General features: G+C 42.8%; 1 protein-coding gene across 1 annotated transcript; it reads left to right on the forward strand.

Moving 5' to 3' along the window:
* The first annotated feature begins 11,424 nt into the window (after positions 1–11,424).
* Positions 11,425–11,849, forward strand: RPRM (reprimo, TP53 dependent G2 arrest mediator homolog). Its single transcript, XM_023756125.1, has one exon. It carries the CDS (start codon positions 11,520–11,522, stop codon positions 11,847–11,849), a length of 330 nt encoding a protein of 109 aa, XP_023611893.1. The 5' UTR covers positions 11,425–11,519.
* The last annotated feature ends 6,139 nt before the right edge of the window (positions 11,850–17,988 follow it).

Genomic DNA, 17,988 nt, shown 5'->3' on the forward strand with positions numbered 1-17,988 from the left:
TGGAAGAAAGCAAACGACTGGATATAGAGTTCAAAACCACACTTTTAAGGTTTTTCAAGAACTTTCTAGAAGCTGGCGATAAATTTAGTAAGACCCTCAAAAAGACTGGTGAGACTGCCAATAAATGTAGTGAGATCTTCAAGAAATCTAGTCAGACCCTCGAGGTTATGATAAAGGACCAACTGGAAATTAAGCATACACTGACTGAAATGGAGGATATTATACAGACACCCAACAGCAGACTAGAGGATTGCAAGAATCAAGTCAACGATTTGAAATACAAAGAAGCAAAAAACACCCAACCAGAAAAGCAAAATGAAAAAAGAATCCAAAAATACGAAGATAGTGTAAGGAGCCTCTGGGACAGCTTCAAGTGCACCAACATCCGAATTATAGGGGTGCCAGAAGAAGAGAGAGAGCAAGATATTGAAAATCTATTTGAAGAAATAATGACAGAAAACTTCCCCTACCTGGTGAAAGACATAGACTTACAAGTCCAGGAAGCGCAGAGAACCCCAAACAGAAGGAATCCAAAGAGGACCACACCAAGACACATCATAATTAAAATGCCAAGAGCAAAAGACAAAGAGAGAATCTTAAAAGCAGCAAGAGAAAGAAAGTCAGTTACCTACAAGGGAGTACCCATACGACTGTCAGCTGACTTCTCAACAGAAACTTTGCAGGCCAGAAGGGAGTGGCAAGAAATATTCAAAGTGATGAATAGCAAGAACCTACAACCAAGATTACTTTACCCAGCAAAGCTATCATTCAGAATTGAAGGTCAGATAAAGAGCTTCACAGATAAGAAAAGGCTAAAGGAGTTCACCACCACCAAACCAGTATTATATGAAATGCTGAAAGGTATCCTTTAAGAAGAGGAAGAAGAAGAAAAAGGTACAGATACAAATTATGAACAACAAATACACATTTATCAACAAGTGAATCTAAAAATCAAGTGAATAATCTGATGAACAGAATGAACTGGTGATTATAATAGAATCAGGGGCATAGAAAGGGAGTGGACTGACTATTCTTGGGGGGGGAAGGGGTGAGGGGGATGCAGGAAGAGACTGGACAAAAATCGTGCACCTATGGATGAGGACAGTGGGTGGGGAGTGAGGGTGGAGGGTGAGGTGGGAACTGGGTGGAGGGGAGTTATGGGGGAAAAAAAGAGGAACAAATGTAATAATCTGAACAATAAAGATCTAATTTTTAAAAAAAAGGAAGATGCCGATAAGATGGATAACACAAAAAATAAATAAATAAATAAATCTTTGTTTTACTATGGTTGCAAATATCAAAAAATTTCTATATGTGACACGGCACCAGAGTTAAATTAGGGTTTTTCAAAATGCTGACACGCCGAGCTCAAAAGGTTCGCCATCACTGATTTAGGAGGACAAACTTATGTTAAAATATCTTCTAGATAGACCGTTATGTTCAATGTAAAGCAATGCAAATATAAATGTTTTTTAAAAATAAAAGAATAATCTATATAGATATAAAAGCCTAAGTGACCATTCAACCATTCGAATGTTTGACTGGTAGTTATGACACGCACTGACCACCAGGGGGCAGATGCTGAACACACAGGCATGGAAACATGGAACAGACTGATGAATCTCAGAGGGAAGGGGAAAGGGGGGTGGGAAGAGATTAACTAAAGATCTTATATGCATACTAGAGGCCCGGTGCACAGATTCATGCACCAGTGGGGTCCCTTGGCCTGGCCTGTGGGGATCGGGCCGAAACCGGAAGTCTGATATCCCCCAAGGGGTCCCAGATTGTGAGAGGGCACAGGCCAGGCCGAGGGACTGCAGCAGTGTACAAATCTGTGCACCGAGCCACTATTATATAAATAAATTCTAAATCAGGGTAAACTTTCTAAGTTTAGAAATAATGAAAAAATCCCTGCTCAGTCCATATCTTCCTGAATGGGTAGCACATGCTAGCTTTGCCAATGGTAGCAATGCCCCAGATAATAACGCTTTTACATAGGGTCAGGGGCCAATCTCTGGAACACACATCAGCTTACATCTCCTTATGCAGTGAATCCTAGGAGACAGTCTTCTTTCTCTCTTAAACAACTAATGCACTGTATTAAAAAACAGCTTTATTGAGCTATAATTAACACACAAAGAACCGAACTTTTTGATGTTCACAGTTAAATGAGCTTGGACATACCTAATACCCATGATAGCCTCACCACAATCAAGGTAACAGACATATCCAACAACTCCAAGAGTTTCCTTCTGTTTCATTGGGGCTCTTGTTTGTTTGTTTTGTGGCAAGAACATTTAACATAATATCTACCTTCTTAATAAATTTTTAGGTGCACATTACCATATTTTAACTACAGGCACTATGTTGTACAGCAGATATCTGGATCTTAATCATTGAGCATAACTGAAACCTTATATCCATTGAATAACAGTTTCTCATTTTTCCTACCCACCCACCTCTAGCAATCACCATTGTGTTCTATGCTTCTATGACTTCGACTATTGTAGATACCTCATATAAATGAAATCATACAGTATTTGTCCCTCTGTGACTAGCTTATTTCACTTAGTCAAGGTAGATCTTATGTATGAATAGGGTTGGCTTAGCTTTGTATTTCTTGGAATTCATTTTATTTCCTTTTCTGTGCTAAGGTTGTATGGCTGACCAAGAGAATGATAGAAGATTTATGTTTGCCTGTGTGAATGAACCGTGGCCTTCACCATCCACTGCTTACCATTCTTTTCCAAGATCAGCCAGGCAATTCACAAGATGGATGTGAAAGGTCTCCAGAGGTGGGTTATTTCTAAATGTCTTCTGGTGGATGGCTGTGTAATCTATATAATCTGAGACTCAGAATAGCTTTCATGTACCTGGCCCTGAGTGATAAGGAGAAGGCAAACTCAAAATGCCCGCTCTGCTGGGGCTGATGTTGGATATAAGATGTAGACCTTGTATTTGACTAAGGAAACTGTTAATTTTATGACAGCAACTCTAGAGTGTTTATAAAATGAAAAACTCATACAAGCGTTAGCAACAATTTCACAGCCCAGTTTGATGCCTGGGCAGATGTTATGGGAGCATTCTGCAAGTTCATTAAAACAGGTCACAGTGGGCATCACCAGTGAGTCACCTGTCAAAAGCATTGTGTTAGAGACTTGTCTGAATCTGTGTCCCCAAGAGGGGTCTTATGTAAAAGAACTTTCTCTGATATAATAAATATGTGTTTTCCCCTTAAAAGTCTAAAAAAAAATCTAAAAATAAAAGCAATGAAAACATTGCTGATAAAAAATGTTGATTCATTCAGGTCCTTTGTCTAATTCTCATATGGGTCTGGTATAGGAACAGCATTTCCTGGGATACTTGCTAAAATATGCAAATTCATATTAAGTGAAATAAGCTTGTCACAGAAGGACAAATACTGTATGGCTTCATTTATATGAGGTATCTACAACAGTAGACATATGTAATCAGAATCCATATAGCTAAAAAGAATATAGCCCAATTTAACAGACAAATGAACTAGAAAAAATTTATAAATATGTCATACATACAGTTAATATATTTGATAAAGACTTATTATAAATCATTATAATCAATATGAATGATAAAATATCACATGAGAAATAGACAAAGGACCTAAATCTAAGCATAAAGATTACAAAGTAAGATATACAGTTCTGTAACACTTATGTGGAAACATTTTTTGGCCTCAATGATAATATGTCACTTCAAACAAGGTACCATTTTTTTCCTATCAAACTTGCAATGATAATTTTTTAAAATCATAATACTTGATGCTCAAGAACAGCATTTCCTGATTTCCTGGGATACTTGCTAAAAATGCAGATTTATAGGACCCATCCCAAACCCACCAAAATAGAATTCCAGTGGATGAACCCAGGAAGCAAGTTAGGGAAATTGCTTCAGTTGTCTTGCAGTCAGACCTGGGAATCATTCAGTTCCTATCCCCATCCAGGTTACATTAGAGCAAGCTTGAAAAGATTACTCTAAGCAGTGGTTTTCAACCATGGCTTGTCTACTGCATTACTTGGAAAAAAATTTTTAAAATACACACTAGGGTTCTGATTTAATCCTTATGGGTTTGATTTGATTATAAACAAAATGTAAAAGCTCATTTAGGTGATTCTAAAATGTAGCCAAAGTTGAAAACACCCCAGAGAGTGTGATAAAATGGATATTTGTATGCTTTCCAAATGGCAGTGAAAATTGGTACAAACCTTTATTACAATTCGGCTGTGTTGCTTTTTTAAAAAAATAATATTGTTCTCCCTAAAATTGCAATTTTGTAAATTTATCCTATCTATGTAATCTACATATAGAAAACATTTATGAGCAAAAAAAAAATGTTCTTTGTGTGTGATTGATTCAGTAGCAATATTTGAGAGCAGCATACTGGTCAGCTATAGGGAAATTGCTTAGTAAATGATGGTATGTTCACATAATAAAGTGCTATATACTCATTAAAAGTATACATATAATACATTTTTTATGTCATGAGAAAATACAAGGTTAAGGGGGAACAGTAAGGTATAAATTGTATTACTGCATGGTTAAGACTAAGCTAAAATAAGCATAGGAAAAGAAGGGATGAAAATATTCTAAATTACTAAGGGTGATTATATTTGAACTCTGGGGAGATAAATGACTTGACTTTTAGGTGTTATTTTCTAAGTTCTCTGAATTTCAGAAATTTATGTCTAATATTTATGTTCAGTCTAATTTAAATATTTAGGATTTTTATTGTGGTAAAGTATCTATAACATAAAATTTACCATTTTAACATTTTGAAGTATGTAAGTCAGTGGCAATAAGTACATTTACATTATTGTGCAGCGATCACACTTTTTCATCTTCCCCATTATCTTCTCCTCCCAGTCTCTGAGAACAACTATTCTCCTCTTGTCTTTTTAATTTGCTTATTCTAGGTATCTATCTACACTAATAAAAGAGAAACATGAAAATTGGTGTCACTCTGCTACACTCACCAGCCAATCAGAGCGACTATGCAAATTAACCCAACAAAGATGGTGGTTAATTTGCATATGCAGGCATGGAGCGAAGACTGAAGGCTCTGGCAGGAGTGAAGACTGAAGACTGAAGACTAAAGAGGCTTGGCCGCAGTGGAGAAGCCAAGCCTTGCTGCAGCCAGACCAAAGGCCTGGGTCCCGGGTGCCAGAGGAAAACTGGTGCCAGCAGCCAGGGGAAGGAAGGCCTATTGCACAAATCTTCGTGCAACAGGCTTCTAGTATATATATAAAAGCCTAATATATACAAAGTATCCCCTCGGAAGTTCAACAGACTGGGAGTTCAATAGCTCACTATGCTGTGCGCTGACCACTAGGGGGTGGCGCAGAACAAAGAAAGGCCCTGGCAGGCAGCCTGCAGCCGCTAGGGACCCTACCCGTGCATGCATGAATCCGTGTTGAGTATGTATCAGAATTCCATTGCTTTTTAAAGCTGCATGCATGTGTATACCATAATTTGTTTATTCCTTTATCCACTGATGGGCATTTGGGTTGTTTCCACCTTTTGGCTATTGTGAATAACACTGCTATGAAATTTGGTGTACAAATACCTGTTCAAGTGCCTGCTTTCAATTTTTGAGGGTATTTACATTGAAATAGAATTGTTGGATCATGTAGTAATTCTATGTTTAATTTTTTGAGGAACAGTCATACCGTTTTCCACAGAGGGTGCACCCTTTTACATTCCTACCAGCAATTCACCAGGGTTCTGATTTGAACACACACTTAGAATTCTTTACCTAACAAAGTCAATCACTTCATATAGAAATCCTTCTAAAATGTGTCACTCACTTTTCAGCCTTCTCAAAAGGAAATATTAAACAAAATGTAACCTTTATTTATTTTAATAATTTATACATATCTATGCCTCCTCAGGAGCTGCAGAAAGATACTTTTGCTTGAGATGTTGCTATGTGCTACTAGATACTACTCTAAGTTATTTTTGGAGAGCAAATTAGTCCTTTCAAAATCCTGTGAAACATCACTCCCATTTCACAGATAAGTAAATGAGATACATGAAGGTGATGGAACTTTTCCAAGATCACGTAGCTAGTAAGTGAAGACAGTAGGATTCAAAGTCCATGACTTTACATGTTTTGTTAGACTCTTAATCATCTAAAACTGCTTGTCTCTCTATTAAATATCTCCAAGCTAATATAGTACACTTTTAGAAAATTTGTGTATGTTATTTAATGTGTTTTCCCCTCTGGAGGTACTCCTTGTGGTAGTAAAGCACCTACCTCTCACCATTTTCTTCTCTCCAACCCACATGTTGCTACTGATATCCTGTTACCATGAAAAATAGATAAAGAAGAAAGTTAAAACTATGTAAACAGTAATAGTACATAGGCTTGAGAGAGAATTTGAGGGGTCTATCTAAGGGTAAAAATATATGAATTTACATATTTGAAGTGAATTGTTTCTCTTTTGGTAGTTCAATAACCTATTTTGATTTTTTCTGGCTTTGTGTATGTGTGTGTGTGTGTGTGTGTGTGTTCCAGATGCTGAGTCTACTTTTTTAAAAAAATATATATTGTTATTGATTTCAGAGAGGAAGGAAGAGGGAGAGAGAGAAACACCAATGATGAGAGAGAATCATTGATTGGCTGACCGGGAATCAAACTGTGACCTCACACCGGCCGGGCCTGAGTCTATTTTTATGAATGAATATGCGTGCTCAGTCTTACTCATATTTACATTGTGAAATATAATGTAGCTTATTTTTTTTAATAAAAGCTTGCCTCAAAATAATAAATATCCTTTCTATGTCTGATATTCTTTCTTAAATGTCTATTGAATATTTTCATAATACATGCAAAGAAAGAACCAAGAAAAAGGTTTTAACATTGAAAGCCTCTGGTCGTACATCAAGACTATTTAAACTGTAGACCCAGTGACTACTGTTTATTGATGCCCATCAATACCAGGCTGGAATATCTTGGTAGAATGTATTTATTATATGTCATAGATATTTCCTGGGAAAAACAGATAAGTGTTTCTTTCCTGTGTAACATGTTTACTGTGAAAGTAGAGGCCCGGTGCATGAAATTTGTGCATGGGAGGGGGTCTCTCAGCCCAGCCTGCACCTTCTCCAATCTGGGACCCCTCAGGGGCATCCCTCTCGAAATCTGGGACCGCTGGCCCCTAACCACTCTGCCTGCCTGCCTGATCACCCCTAACCTCAAAGCCTGCCTGCCTGATAACTCCTAACCACCTCTGCCTGATGGCCTGATTGTCCCTAACTGCTCCCCTGCCTCCCTGATCACCCCTAACCACCTCTGCCTGCTGGCCTGATAGCCCCTAACTTCCCTCCCCTGCCAGCCTGGTCGCCCCTTGTAAATATGTCTCTCTTCTCCATGTCCAACGCTGCTAGAGAGCAGTCTGGTTCCTGAGTAGGGGTGGTTGGGGATTGAGAAAATGAAAGAAAGAGACAGACACAGAGGTGGAAGGAAAAAGCTAGGGCTGGGTGGAACCACTGTTCTCTGATGGAGACACAGGGACAGGGACCCAGAGCTGATATAGCCTGTTTATTTTATACAGCAAAAAACAGGAAGTTTTACTAAAAGTCAAGACAAAGGAGATTATGTGCATTCTTGGGTGGGCCCAAGTTGTATTCATTCCTGGTGCTTGGCTGGATTTAAATAACAAAACCTACCCCCTGGCACATGGGTTGAAGGTCAAGCTGACAACACTCCTGCCTTTTAGCAAAGCATGTTTCCAGGACGTGGCTTTGCCAATGCTGCTGGCTTCAGCTGACAATAATTAAAGAAACACCCGTGCGCCTTCCCAGGGGCACTCTACAGCCCCTAACTGCCCTCCCCTGCCAGCCTGGTTGCCCCTAACTGCCCTCCCCTACCAGCCTGATCGCCCCTAACCGCCTCTGCCTTGGCTCCCGCCACCATGGCTTTGTCCAAAAGGACGTCCGGATGGATGTCCGGAAGACGCCCAGTCTAATTAAGCATATTACCCTTTTATTAGTATAGATGCTGAGCATTTAATGTTCTGAAAGTCAAGCCTTCTTTCCAATGAAGTATGAGAGGTCACTAGTTAAATTTAAAGTAAATTATCAAAGCCTTTAATTTAAAGTAAATTATCATTATGTCACCCCTTCCACATCACCAGCTATTATTCTAGAAATTAAGTTTTTCTGTATTGACATTTCTTAAAGGATTCTTTTCCATATCTCTAGTACTTTCCTTAGGAAGCAGGTGAATATAACAGTTGTAAAGGTGAGAGGAAAATGTTCACTCAAAATGGAAAAATAAATAAAAGTTTCTTTAGAGAAGCTGTAGCAGCCCAGATTCCCTTAGGTGTTGTAATGAGTGAGAGGTAAATGTAATTTTGTACTACGAGGTTTAATTTCCATCTAAATGCTCCAAGCAACCTTATTCAACAACATTAGAGGGGGGTAGGGGTTGGAAGAAGATAAAGAAAACAAAACCATATTCCCAAAGATTGGAACCAGCTCAAGGGAATAGCACATTCACAATTTCCTGACTGGTTAGTTAAAGCTGAAAGAAATAAACAAAGTCACAGTGTTACTTTACTTCTTTTAAGATGATGCTCCCCAAATCTAAAAGTTTGACATTATAAAATGTTCACTGGACTCCAAGATTTAATCATTTTAACACTGACTGCTTACCTTATCAAAGCAGTAATACTGTCAATATCAACAAATACACTCAAATTCTGATAATGAGGAAATTAGAATTTTTAGGAATTGTTTATACCTCAAGTGTACTATGCTGGACCTTACAAATGTACTATAACTCTTTGTTTTTGTCACATAAAAAAAGGGCTATTCTCTCTCTATTTATCAAAATTCAACTTCTACTAAACACAAAATCCTGTGCAAATTATTATTCCTGGGAGTTGATCTCTATTCTCCACCTTTTGCTTTTCTAAATTCCTACTACTTGACTCTGCCATTCATTTTAATATTGCTTCATATTGTCTGAAAGTCGCCTGTAATTTTTATACATATGTTTTATTGCTTTGTGTTAATCCTCACCAAAGGATATTTTTCGATTGACTTTGAGAGAGTGGAAGGGAGGGGGAGAGACTGAGAGAGAGAAACATCCATGTGAGAGAGACACATGGATTGGTGGCCTCCTGCACAAGCCCCCAACCAGGGCTAGGGAGGGAGCCTGCAACTGAGGTACATGCTCTTGACCAGAATCAAACCCATGACCCTTCAGTCCACAGGCCAATGTTCTGTCCACTGAGCAAAACCAGCTAGGACTGTTTTATTGTTCTTAAGTGTCACCCATATTAACTAAGATAGACTGATTGTATAGTGATTTTTAAATAAGTTTTTTTCTGATGAATTAATAATTAGAAAACAGAAATTATTGGGAGTGGAGCATTATTTAAGGCTAATATAAACATGGGAAACTAGAGCAATGAACCAGATGAATTGTGGACAAGGCCCAGCAGCATAGGTCTTGAGATACTAAACATCCTCCCAAAAGGAAAAAAAAGAAAATGCAGTCTAGAAGGAACTAAACTTATTGAAGTTAATATACAATCAAAAATTGAAAACTCTGACGTAAAGAGCTTTATCATGGCCACAAAATAGTACAAAAGCATTTAAGGAAACCGCTGAATGGAATAAGTGATGTTTGGGGAAACAAAAATTAGAGAGTTTAACAAGAATATAGAACGGAATTGAGAATAGCGTTGAAAATGTAACAGCTACTTGTTAAGTCTGATCAGATAATCCAATCAATATACCCCCCCCCCCCCCAGGAAACTGACCTTTAGACCACTTCACAACCAACATTCCCTTTCGCTTAGACCACATTCCATTTGCTAAGACCAGTAACTTTCCCCTCCAGAGTTGCCCAGGATCCAGACCAGACAGGCCCAGAGAATTACCCTCCAAAAAAGCCCATCCAGAGCCCTTTAAAATCCCTGACTCCCTGTCCCCGGGGGGCTGGTACCATTTTGGGGCTCAGCCCATCTGGTCTCCAGATGATCTAATAAATTTATAATTCTTTACCACATACGACCTCGTGCGTTCCTCCTTTGGTGACCATAACACTACTATGTTATAATAGAAAGTTAGTAGATGTATTCTATCAAAAGTTTGGACTACGCTTCAAGGTTTCCAGCTGAAAGAAAACAGTTGAAGGAGGGAGGGGGCAGGAAGGTAGAAAAAAAGATTTAAAAAAAAAATCTAGAGTTTAAGAAATAATCTGACAAGTTTATAACATTTCACTGAAACTGACAGCAAAATTATGAGCTGAATCTTCAATCAGGCCCCTAAAACATCTGTCGTGTTGTTTTAAATGACTAAGGTGAAATACATCAGGTTATGGAAAATGGGGAGGGCTTCCAGCAGTTGGCCAGTATTCTAGGTGATGGATGTGATGAGCAATTCCCTTAAACAACTGATTTACTGCCAACAGAGAAAAACATTAGAAACACATCCTAAAATTCATCTGCAATTAAGATTACAAGAGTGGCTGGCCACTCTGTCCACCTTCCCCTCCCTTACCAGAGCCGTGGCCCTGCTCCCGGCAAATACCTACACACAAACGCCACCAAAGAACAACACCTCCTTCCCATAAACCCCTTTCCTTTGCCCTAACAATCAGTGTAAAACCCGCTTTACTCTGTTTTCTAACAGCTTCCTTTCTCCCTCCCTTTTTTCCTTCCTCCCACCTTTTCTTTCTTCTTTCCCTCCTTCCCTCTCTTCCTACTTTTCTTTCTTCCTAAAATCGATGCTTTTTAAAAACTACACACAGGTCAACCCTACTCCACTAGAAATCCTTCTCAGGCGACACTGTCAGACACAGGGGCCCGGTCGGTGCATTCGCAACCACCATCTGGCACCTGGGATTGCTCGCCACTTTCCATCGCCCAGAGGTGAGAGGGGCGGGAGGCGAAGAGCGCGCAGAGCTGGTGTGACCCAGTTCTTCGGAAACTTTCAGCTGATCTCAACCATCCCCCCAACCCGAAACCCTTTAATCATCCATCAAGCCAGAGAAGTACAACGACCTCTGTCTAGCCTTTGGAACTGGAAAAGAGGCGAAGCAAGAAAAGCAAGACCAGGAGGTTCGCATCTTTGCCTCACCACCGCCCAACCACAGAGGACGCAGAGCCGCAGCGCGGCCGGAAGGGGTCGCTGTTTACTCGGAGCAGCGGCCCAGCCGCTGCCGCGCCCGCACCTCCCACGCCCCTCCCGGCCCAGCCTCGCCAAGTTCCTACAGCCCCCAGCCGAGCGAGCGCCGGGAACGAGCACCGCCCGGGGAGCAGCGGACGGCGCAGACCAGCCAGGCTGCGGCGCACGTCAGAAAGGCTCCTGGGAAACTCTCACCGGCCCGGGACTGGGGAAGGAGAGAGCGAGCAGCTCCGGGGCGCGCAAAGTCTGCAAAGGGAGTGCTCCGCTCGGCACCTGTTCCTCTCGCGCCACCGCCTTCCCAACCCCTCGGACCCGCGCCTCCCAGGCGCCTTCCCGCCCCGGCGATGAATCCCGCGCTGGGCAACCAGACGGATGTGGCCGGCCTGTTCTTGGCCAACAGCAGCGAGGCGCTGGAGCGCGCGATGCGCTGCTGCACCCAGGCGTCCGTGGTGACCGACGACGGCTTCGCCGAGGGCGGCCCGGACGAGCGCAGCCTGTACATCATGCGCGTGGTGCAGATCGCCGTCATGTGCGTGCTCTCGCTCACCGTGGTCTTCGGCATCTTCTTCCTCGGCTGCAACCTCCTCATCAAGTCCGAGGGCATGATCAACTTCCTGGTGAAAGACCGGAGGCCGTCTAAGGAGGTGGAGGCGGTGGTCGTGGGGCCCTACTGACCGGCCCTCCGGCCCCGCGGCGGCCGCCCCACACCTCCCCACCTCGCCAGCCCGGCCGCGCCCCCTCACCATCCGAGACCGGGCGAAGCAAACCTGTCGGAGTCAATTATTTCTCCCGACTCCTGCCTTTCGGGATGAAGCGACCTGTTTCTCGCTCGCTCTTGGAAAGTCCCCAGGCCTGGCTGGAGGAGGAGAGCGCCCTGACTCTGGACTGAGCAGCAAGTGGCAAGAAGAGGGAGATTAGGGCGCAAACTTTGGAAGCTGCTTGAGATGCGGGAAAACCGACGGGGCAAAGGCCCTTCTCCACCCGCAGGTGGGCCAAGCTCTGGGGGCAGGTGGAGAGGGCGGGCAGGGGAGAGACCCACCAGCACCGGATGCCCGATGGCCTGGAAAGCGATCCGTGCAGACGCCACGGAACAAAACTAATGGGGGCTCAAATCCGTGTCCGGATTGGCGCCCGTTCTCTCCCGGTCCTCCCAGCCCTGGCGGGAGAGGCGATGAATACCTTTGCTTGATTGCAACGTGCCGTTTTAAGGGGTTTTTGTGTTTGCTTGACTATAAATATTTGATAACTCCTTTTCTGCCCTAGTGACCTGTTTGCCTGCCCGGGAGTTAGGGTTTTGTCATCGTGGGGAAAGGGTGGGGGAGGGGGAGCCTGCGAATGTGAACGGGGTGAGTTGTTTCTTTTATTTCATTCACAACTGGGTCTTTGGAGAGGGGGGCTGGCGCCACAGCTGGCCCCTGGCAAAGACCCGAAGTAGAACTGTGTCTGTAGCTCGTGACTGCACGATTTATGCCACAAAAGTGCTCTTGACATTTGTGACACCGTTTTTGACTTTTTTTTTTCGTGTTTAACATTTCTTTAATAAATGCAATATTTAAGTGGTGTTTTTTTCTGGCCTCTTGGTGGTCATTGTGCGCTCCCTGCAGAAGGGAACGGGGCAAGGAGTCTGGTTGCCGGTCCAGAGAATTCGCTTTGGAGAGCTGTGATTCCACTCGTGGTTCCCACCGAGGGAGGAAGTGGGGACCAGACAGAGAGGCCTGAGCCCAGTGAGCCGTGGCCAAACCTCAGGCCCAGCAGGAGCACCCTCTGTTTTCTCGGACAGTTAATATTTTATATTTCATTTAGACTCAGCTCTTCAGCCAGGCGAGAGGACAGGAGGGCCCAGTGGGAACATGACCCTTCCCTGCAGGCTCAGGCGGCGGGTACACAGGGTTACTCTGCTAATGAAAGGAAGAGAGGGCTTGGCCAGCCTTTGGGGAGGGCGTCTTTCCCCTGAGCAACCAATATCATCAAGAAGGCATCAGGATGCTGCTCAAAAAAAAATTAATAAATTATTTAAATGTGAGGAACAGTAGCTGCTAAAAAGTACATAGTGACGTTAATTCTCCCAGGGGTAAGCCGTTGTTACAAAAACATGGGATGCATTGTCTTTGCCAAATTAAACGTTTTCTAGAGAAAGGATGAGATTTAAAAAGAGACCCCGCCTGCTCTTGAATTTAGAGTCATCAGGCCCAGCCAGGCAGAACAGTCCAAGGGGGGTTAGCCAGGTCCTGAATGTCAGAGCTGAGGGTCACAACCCAAGCTGAGAAAGTGGGGCCGGAGTGGAGCTACAGATGGTCTTGGGCACAGTTAGGGCTCAGAAATGGAACAGTTTTGGAGAATAGAGAAAACCGTGAATGTGAAAATCACCCAGAGGAGGCAATAGCTTCAAGCTTGAACTTGGCAAGAGGTTTTGAGTTTATTTTTACGCCCGGGTTAGGATCCTCTGCTATGCTATAGTAATTAACACTTCACAGTAGCGGATAGAAGACTAAAAATTTCAATAACAATCCAGTGCCCCTTTTACTTGGGAAGAAGCACAACTGGTGTAAACAGTGTCAGTGACTCAAAGGGTTGGGATTGAGAGGTTTGAATGTCCTTTAACATCCTGCCCACTATTCAGTGTCTATTTCACTCTCAAAGTAAATCTTGCCAGGGATTATGACCTAGAATATTTTTTTGAATGCTAAATAGCATGGGGCTTGAAAAGGATTTTGATGTTTTGTCTATTGTCTTCAGCAGTAAGGGTTGGCTTGCTTTTTGTGTTTGCTTGTTTGTTTGTCTGTTTTGAATCTGGGGAGAGGAGCAGGGTCAACGTGTAGTCAAGGGCGAGTCATGGAGGGCAGTATACTTTTGCAGATGTTTAGGACAGGAAATGGAGGCTTTTTATTTTGTGGATAGTCTCTGTGGCACCCAGTTAACCTGCTGCCTCCATGTTTCAAAGGGAGAAACACAGCAGAACAACCAGTTCACTCTGGGACTAACCTGGCATTTAAATTAAACTCAGAGTTCCTGTGGCTGCAAAATCTGCTGAGGGCCCCTTTCCCCCACAAATTTATTAGCCCCCCAGCGAATTCAGTGTTGTGTGGAAATCCATTTTGGGATAAAAAGCCAATCATCTAGGAATCTTACGTTGGGCTCTATGTGGGACGTACATGTGTATAGCAAGTTTCAGACACAAGAAAGGTTTCACACCTACAGGTCAGTTATTACTTGTTTCTAGAACACAGAGATTTCTATTTAAAGCCGAAGTCTTAAAAGTTGAGAGAGAGAGAGAGCCTGCCCAAGTTCCCTATACTCTCTTCTCTACTGCTACTCTCTCTGCTTCTGTCACTACCATCTCCTCCATCCTTGTTCCTCTAAATACTTCTTCACCCCACTTTCCTCTCTGCTGCACCTCAAAAGCAAAATTCAGTTTCTTTTTACTTCAACAAAGCCTCTTAATTCTCCTACTCCGAGAAAGTGTGGTTGTCAGACAAACCAGAACCTGCAACATTTAGTCCTCAGGTAGCAAAGATGCGTGAACTGAGCTCTGTGATCCATGGTCTATGCATTATAGGGAAATGCACAGAGGCTGAAAATATCATAGCTCTGGGGACCATTTCCTGCCAACAACTCTTCTCTACAGCTTCTCGATCCATTTGCTACTTAGAGAGATGCCAAGCGGCTCTGATTTTTATAGATGAGGCAATGTGTACAAGAAGCTTTTTACACTCCCTATTCCCTGTGGCCACACAGCAACCACTTTCCGGGGCCCCACACCACTCCCTGTCTCTCTCTGCTTTGGGCTCTCTTTCCCCCTGATCCTAACAAATGCATTAAATGAAACGTTTAAATCCTGTTCGGAGTTTATGGAGTGTCAGTCCTTTCCCACAGATGTGCTGCAAGGAAGGTGAGTTTTAAAAGTCACTCTCTGGGTGTCACATAAGAAAAACAACGTCGGCTTTAAGAAACTGGGAACTGAGAAGAATTAGATGCAAATAGGCAGATTTTTATCAGCCCTCACTTAAGTCCACCATTGGGCCAGTGATTAGGGGGAAGCCCCGACAGAGAGAGAGAGAGATGGCTTCCTGTAAAAGCTTGCTGGATATGACATGGCCCACGGGGAGGTCTCTGATACTCCCTGAAACTGCCTGGAAATGGATCGGAAGCAGGGAGAGGTTTTCAAGGGACACAGCAAGTGGATTGGTGGGGTTATAGCCCTCACAGGCTGTGCAGACGGCCACTGATGCCTCGGAGCCTAACTGGGTGGCCTCCATATAAGTAGCTTAGCTAATTGCTGGTAAGTGGTATTTTTCTCAAGAATGGTGTTATGAATCCTCCCACTCTCTAAAAAATGTATCAAGAATTTGAGCACCGGACACAGTGAAGACTGCTTGAGGGAAGTCTAAGCACAAAGGTCACACACGGTGTTAAGTCCGAGATCACACTGGCCCCGGGTGGATGGTCCCTGCACCTGGTTTCTGATTTCCAAGCCACCCTGGTCTCTCACTGGATCCTGGGTCAGCCCTGTTACCGAGTGTCCCTGCACTAATTCTGAGTGAGGGAGGGAAAGGCACACTGACCATAGTGTAAGAACGACTGGTTCTGGTACCTAGGTACCCGAGTAGCCTCCTCCCTAAAATGAGGAAGATGGATTATAAAACATTCCAATTCTGAGGTTCTACTGAATTAGTCTGTTTCAGATTTCCTTGTGTCTTAACATGTTTTTTAGATCTCTTCAATAGGTAAGTTAAAAACATATTTTACCAAGGTCCCAATCTTGGTCTTCCAGGTAGAAAATCCCGCCCCCCAAAAGTCAAATGCTCCTTGACGCAGGATATGTACGCTATTTACAATAATCTGAGCAGTATTTCAGACACCTAGCCAGCCCTCGGTAAACAGCAGTTTCTCAGCTGACAGATCACACATCACCTAAGGCAGACGGTGCCTTAACTATTCCAGATCTCTGTGTTCTCACTGGACGAAGCAATGGAAAGCGGAGCCCAGCGCACTCGGGCGCAAGTAATCAGCAGTGGTTCCCATAGGTGTACACACATTCAGACTAATATACATTGTTGTTTACTAAACTTCGTGTGTATTTCAAAACTAAGTAACAGCCAATTTTTCTCCCCTAAAGCATGTCCCCCTTTGAGCTTCTGCAACAGCTCACAGCAGCTGGTCCCATGGTTTAGAGCAGGGGTCCTCAAACTTTTTAAACAGGGGGCCAGTTCACTGTCCCTCAGACCGTTGGAGGGCCGGACTATAGTTTAAAAAAAACTATGAACAAATTCCTATGCACACTGCACATATCTTATTTTGAAGTAAAAAAACAAAACGGGAACAAATACAATATTTGTATTTGCATGTGGCCCGCAGGCCGTAGTTTGAAGACCCCTGGTTTAGAGCCTTCCTTAGCACTGGCTTATTATACTTGTCACTTTGCGGGGGAGGGGCTGCAATGCCAGGAAAGGATTTCAGGGTTCAGTTTGTTCTCTAAGACTCAAACCCAATTTGAAAGCCTGTTGAAGCAGCAAGTCTACAGCAATCCCCCAAACAGGAACCAACAAATCTTTATCTACCTGCCAAGTCCCACTTAGATATGTGCACAGTAGCTCAGATGGGATATGTTACAGTCAGCTCCACCAGTGGCAACTGTTTCCTAATGTCTGAATTGACATGCTCAATGGTTAATTGCTTCCATGGCCAACCTCACTCTGTCCTCCTTTCCAGATACTACATTTGTATTGTTTTAAACACTTAACATGTTTGAAAGTCCAGGATTATATTTATAGCATCAACTGAGATTTTAAAATTCGTGTAAAGTATAGTTTAGGGGGAAAATAAAGTAGATGATATTATCAGCAAGTCATAAATCATTTACAGTGATAACAAAATAGTCTGAATGTATTATTTATATTTGAGAAATTCAAAATATTTCAGAGGGAGCCTCTACAGGGACTACTATAAGGAAAACTAGATGCATTTCAAAATAATCCTTAGCAAGCTTGCAAACAGTGGAGTGCTTTTAACCCAAATAACAATACAGTATATACTAAGTGAGAATAAAGAAAGCAAATTTTATTTACTTGATTATTCATGTATGTTTTGAAGGGATAATAGGTACATGGTATCCTTTTCTAAATATATGTAGCTGGGTGCTTGCTGAAATATTGTTGAGTGTGTAAATGTAGGCAGAGTGATCAATACATAAAAGTCAACCCATCTGAGATAATGTTGCAACAAAACTCTGCCCTGCCCCCATTTTAAACTGGTTTCCATTAGATAGCAATATTTTTTAAACTCATAATTCAAACAGATAGTGCTTGTTAAGCACCCATGTATACATGGTACATTATAATACATTATAATGCATGAATTTGTGCACCAGTGGGGTCCCTCGGCCTGGCCTGCGGGGTCAGGCTGAAACCGGCTCTCTGACATCCCCCAAGAGGTCCCAGATTGCGAGAGGGAGCAGGCCAGGTCAAGGGACTCTACTGGTGCATGATGAGGGCCGGGGAGAGATGTGGGCGGTTGGCCAACTGGGGAGGGACTGTGGGAAGGCTCCAGGGTGTCTTCGGCCCATCTCGCTCATTCCTGACTGGCCAAACCCCAACAGCAAGCTAACCTACTGGTCGGAGAGTCTGCCCCTGGTGGTCAGTGCATGTCATAGCGAATGGTTGAGTGGCCTTAGCGTATCATTAGCATATGACGCTTTGATTGATTGAACAATCGGACACTTAGCATATTAGGCTTTTTCTATATAGGATTACTAAAAAATTGAGATGATTCTTATACATTTGCACCATAAAACACAGGCACAGATAAACACACATA

This window comes from Myotis lucifugus, unplaced genomic scaffold, assembly GCF_000147115.1.
Source record: "Myotis lucifugus unplaced genomic scaffold, Myoluc2.0 scaffold_89, whole genome shotgun sequence".
Lineage (NCBI taxonomy): Eukaryota > Metazoa > Chordata > Mammalia > Chiroptera > Vespertilionidae > Myotis > Myotis lucifugus.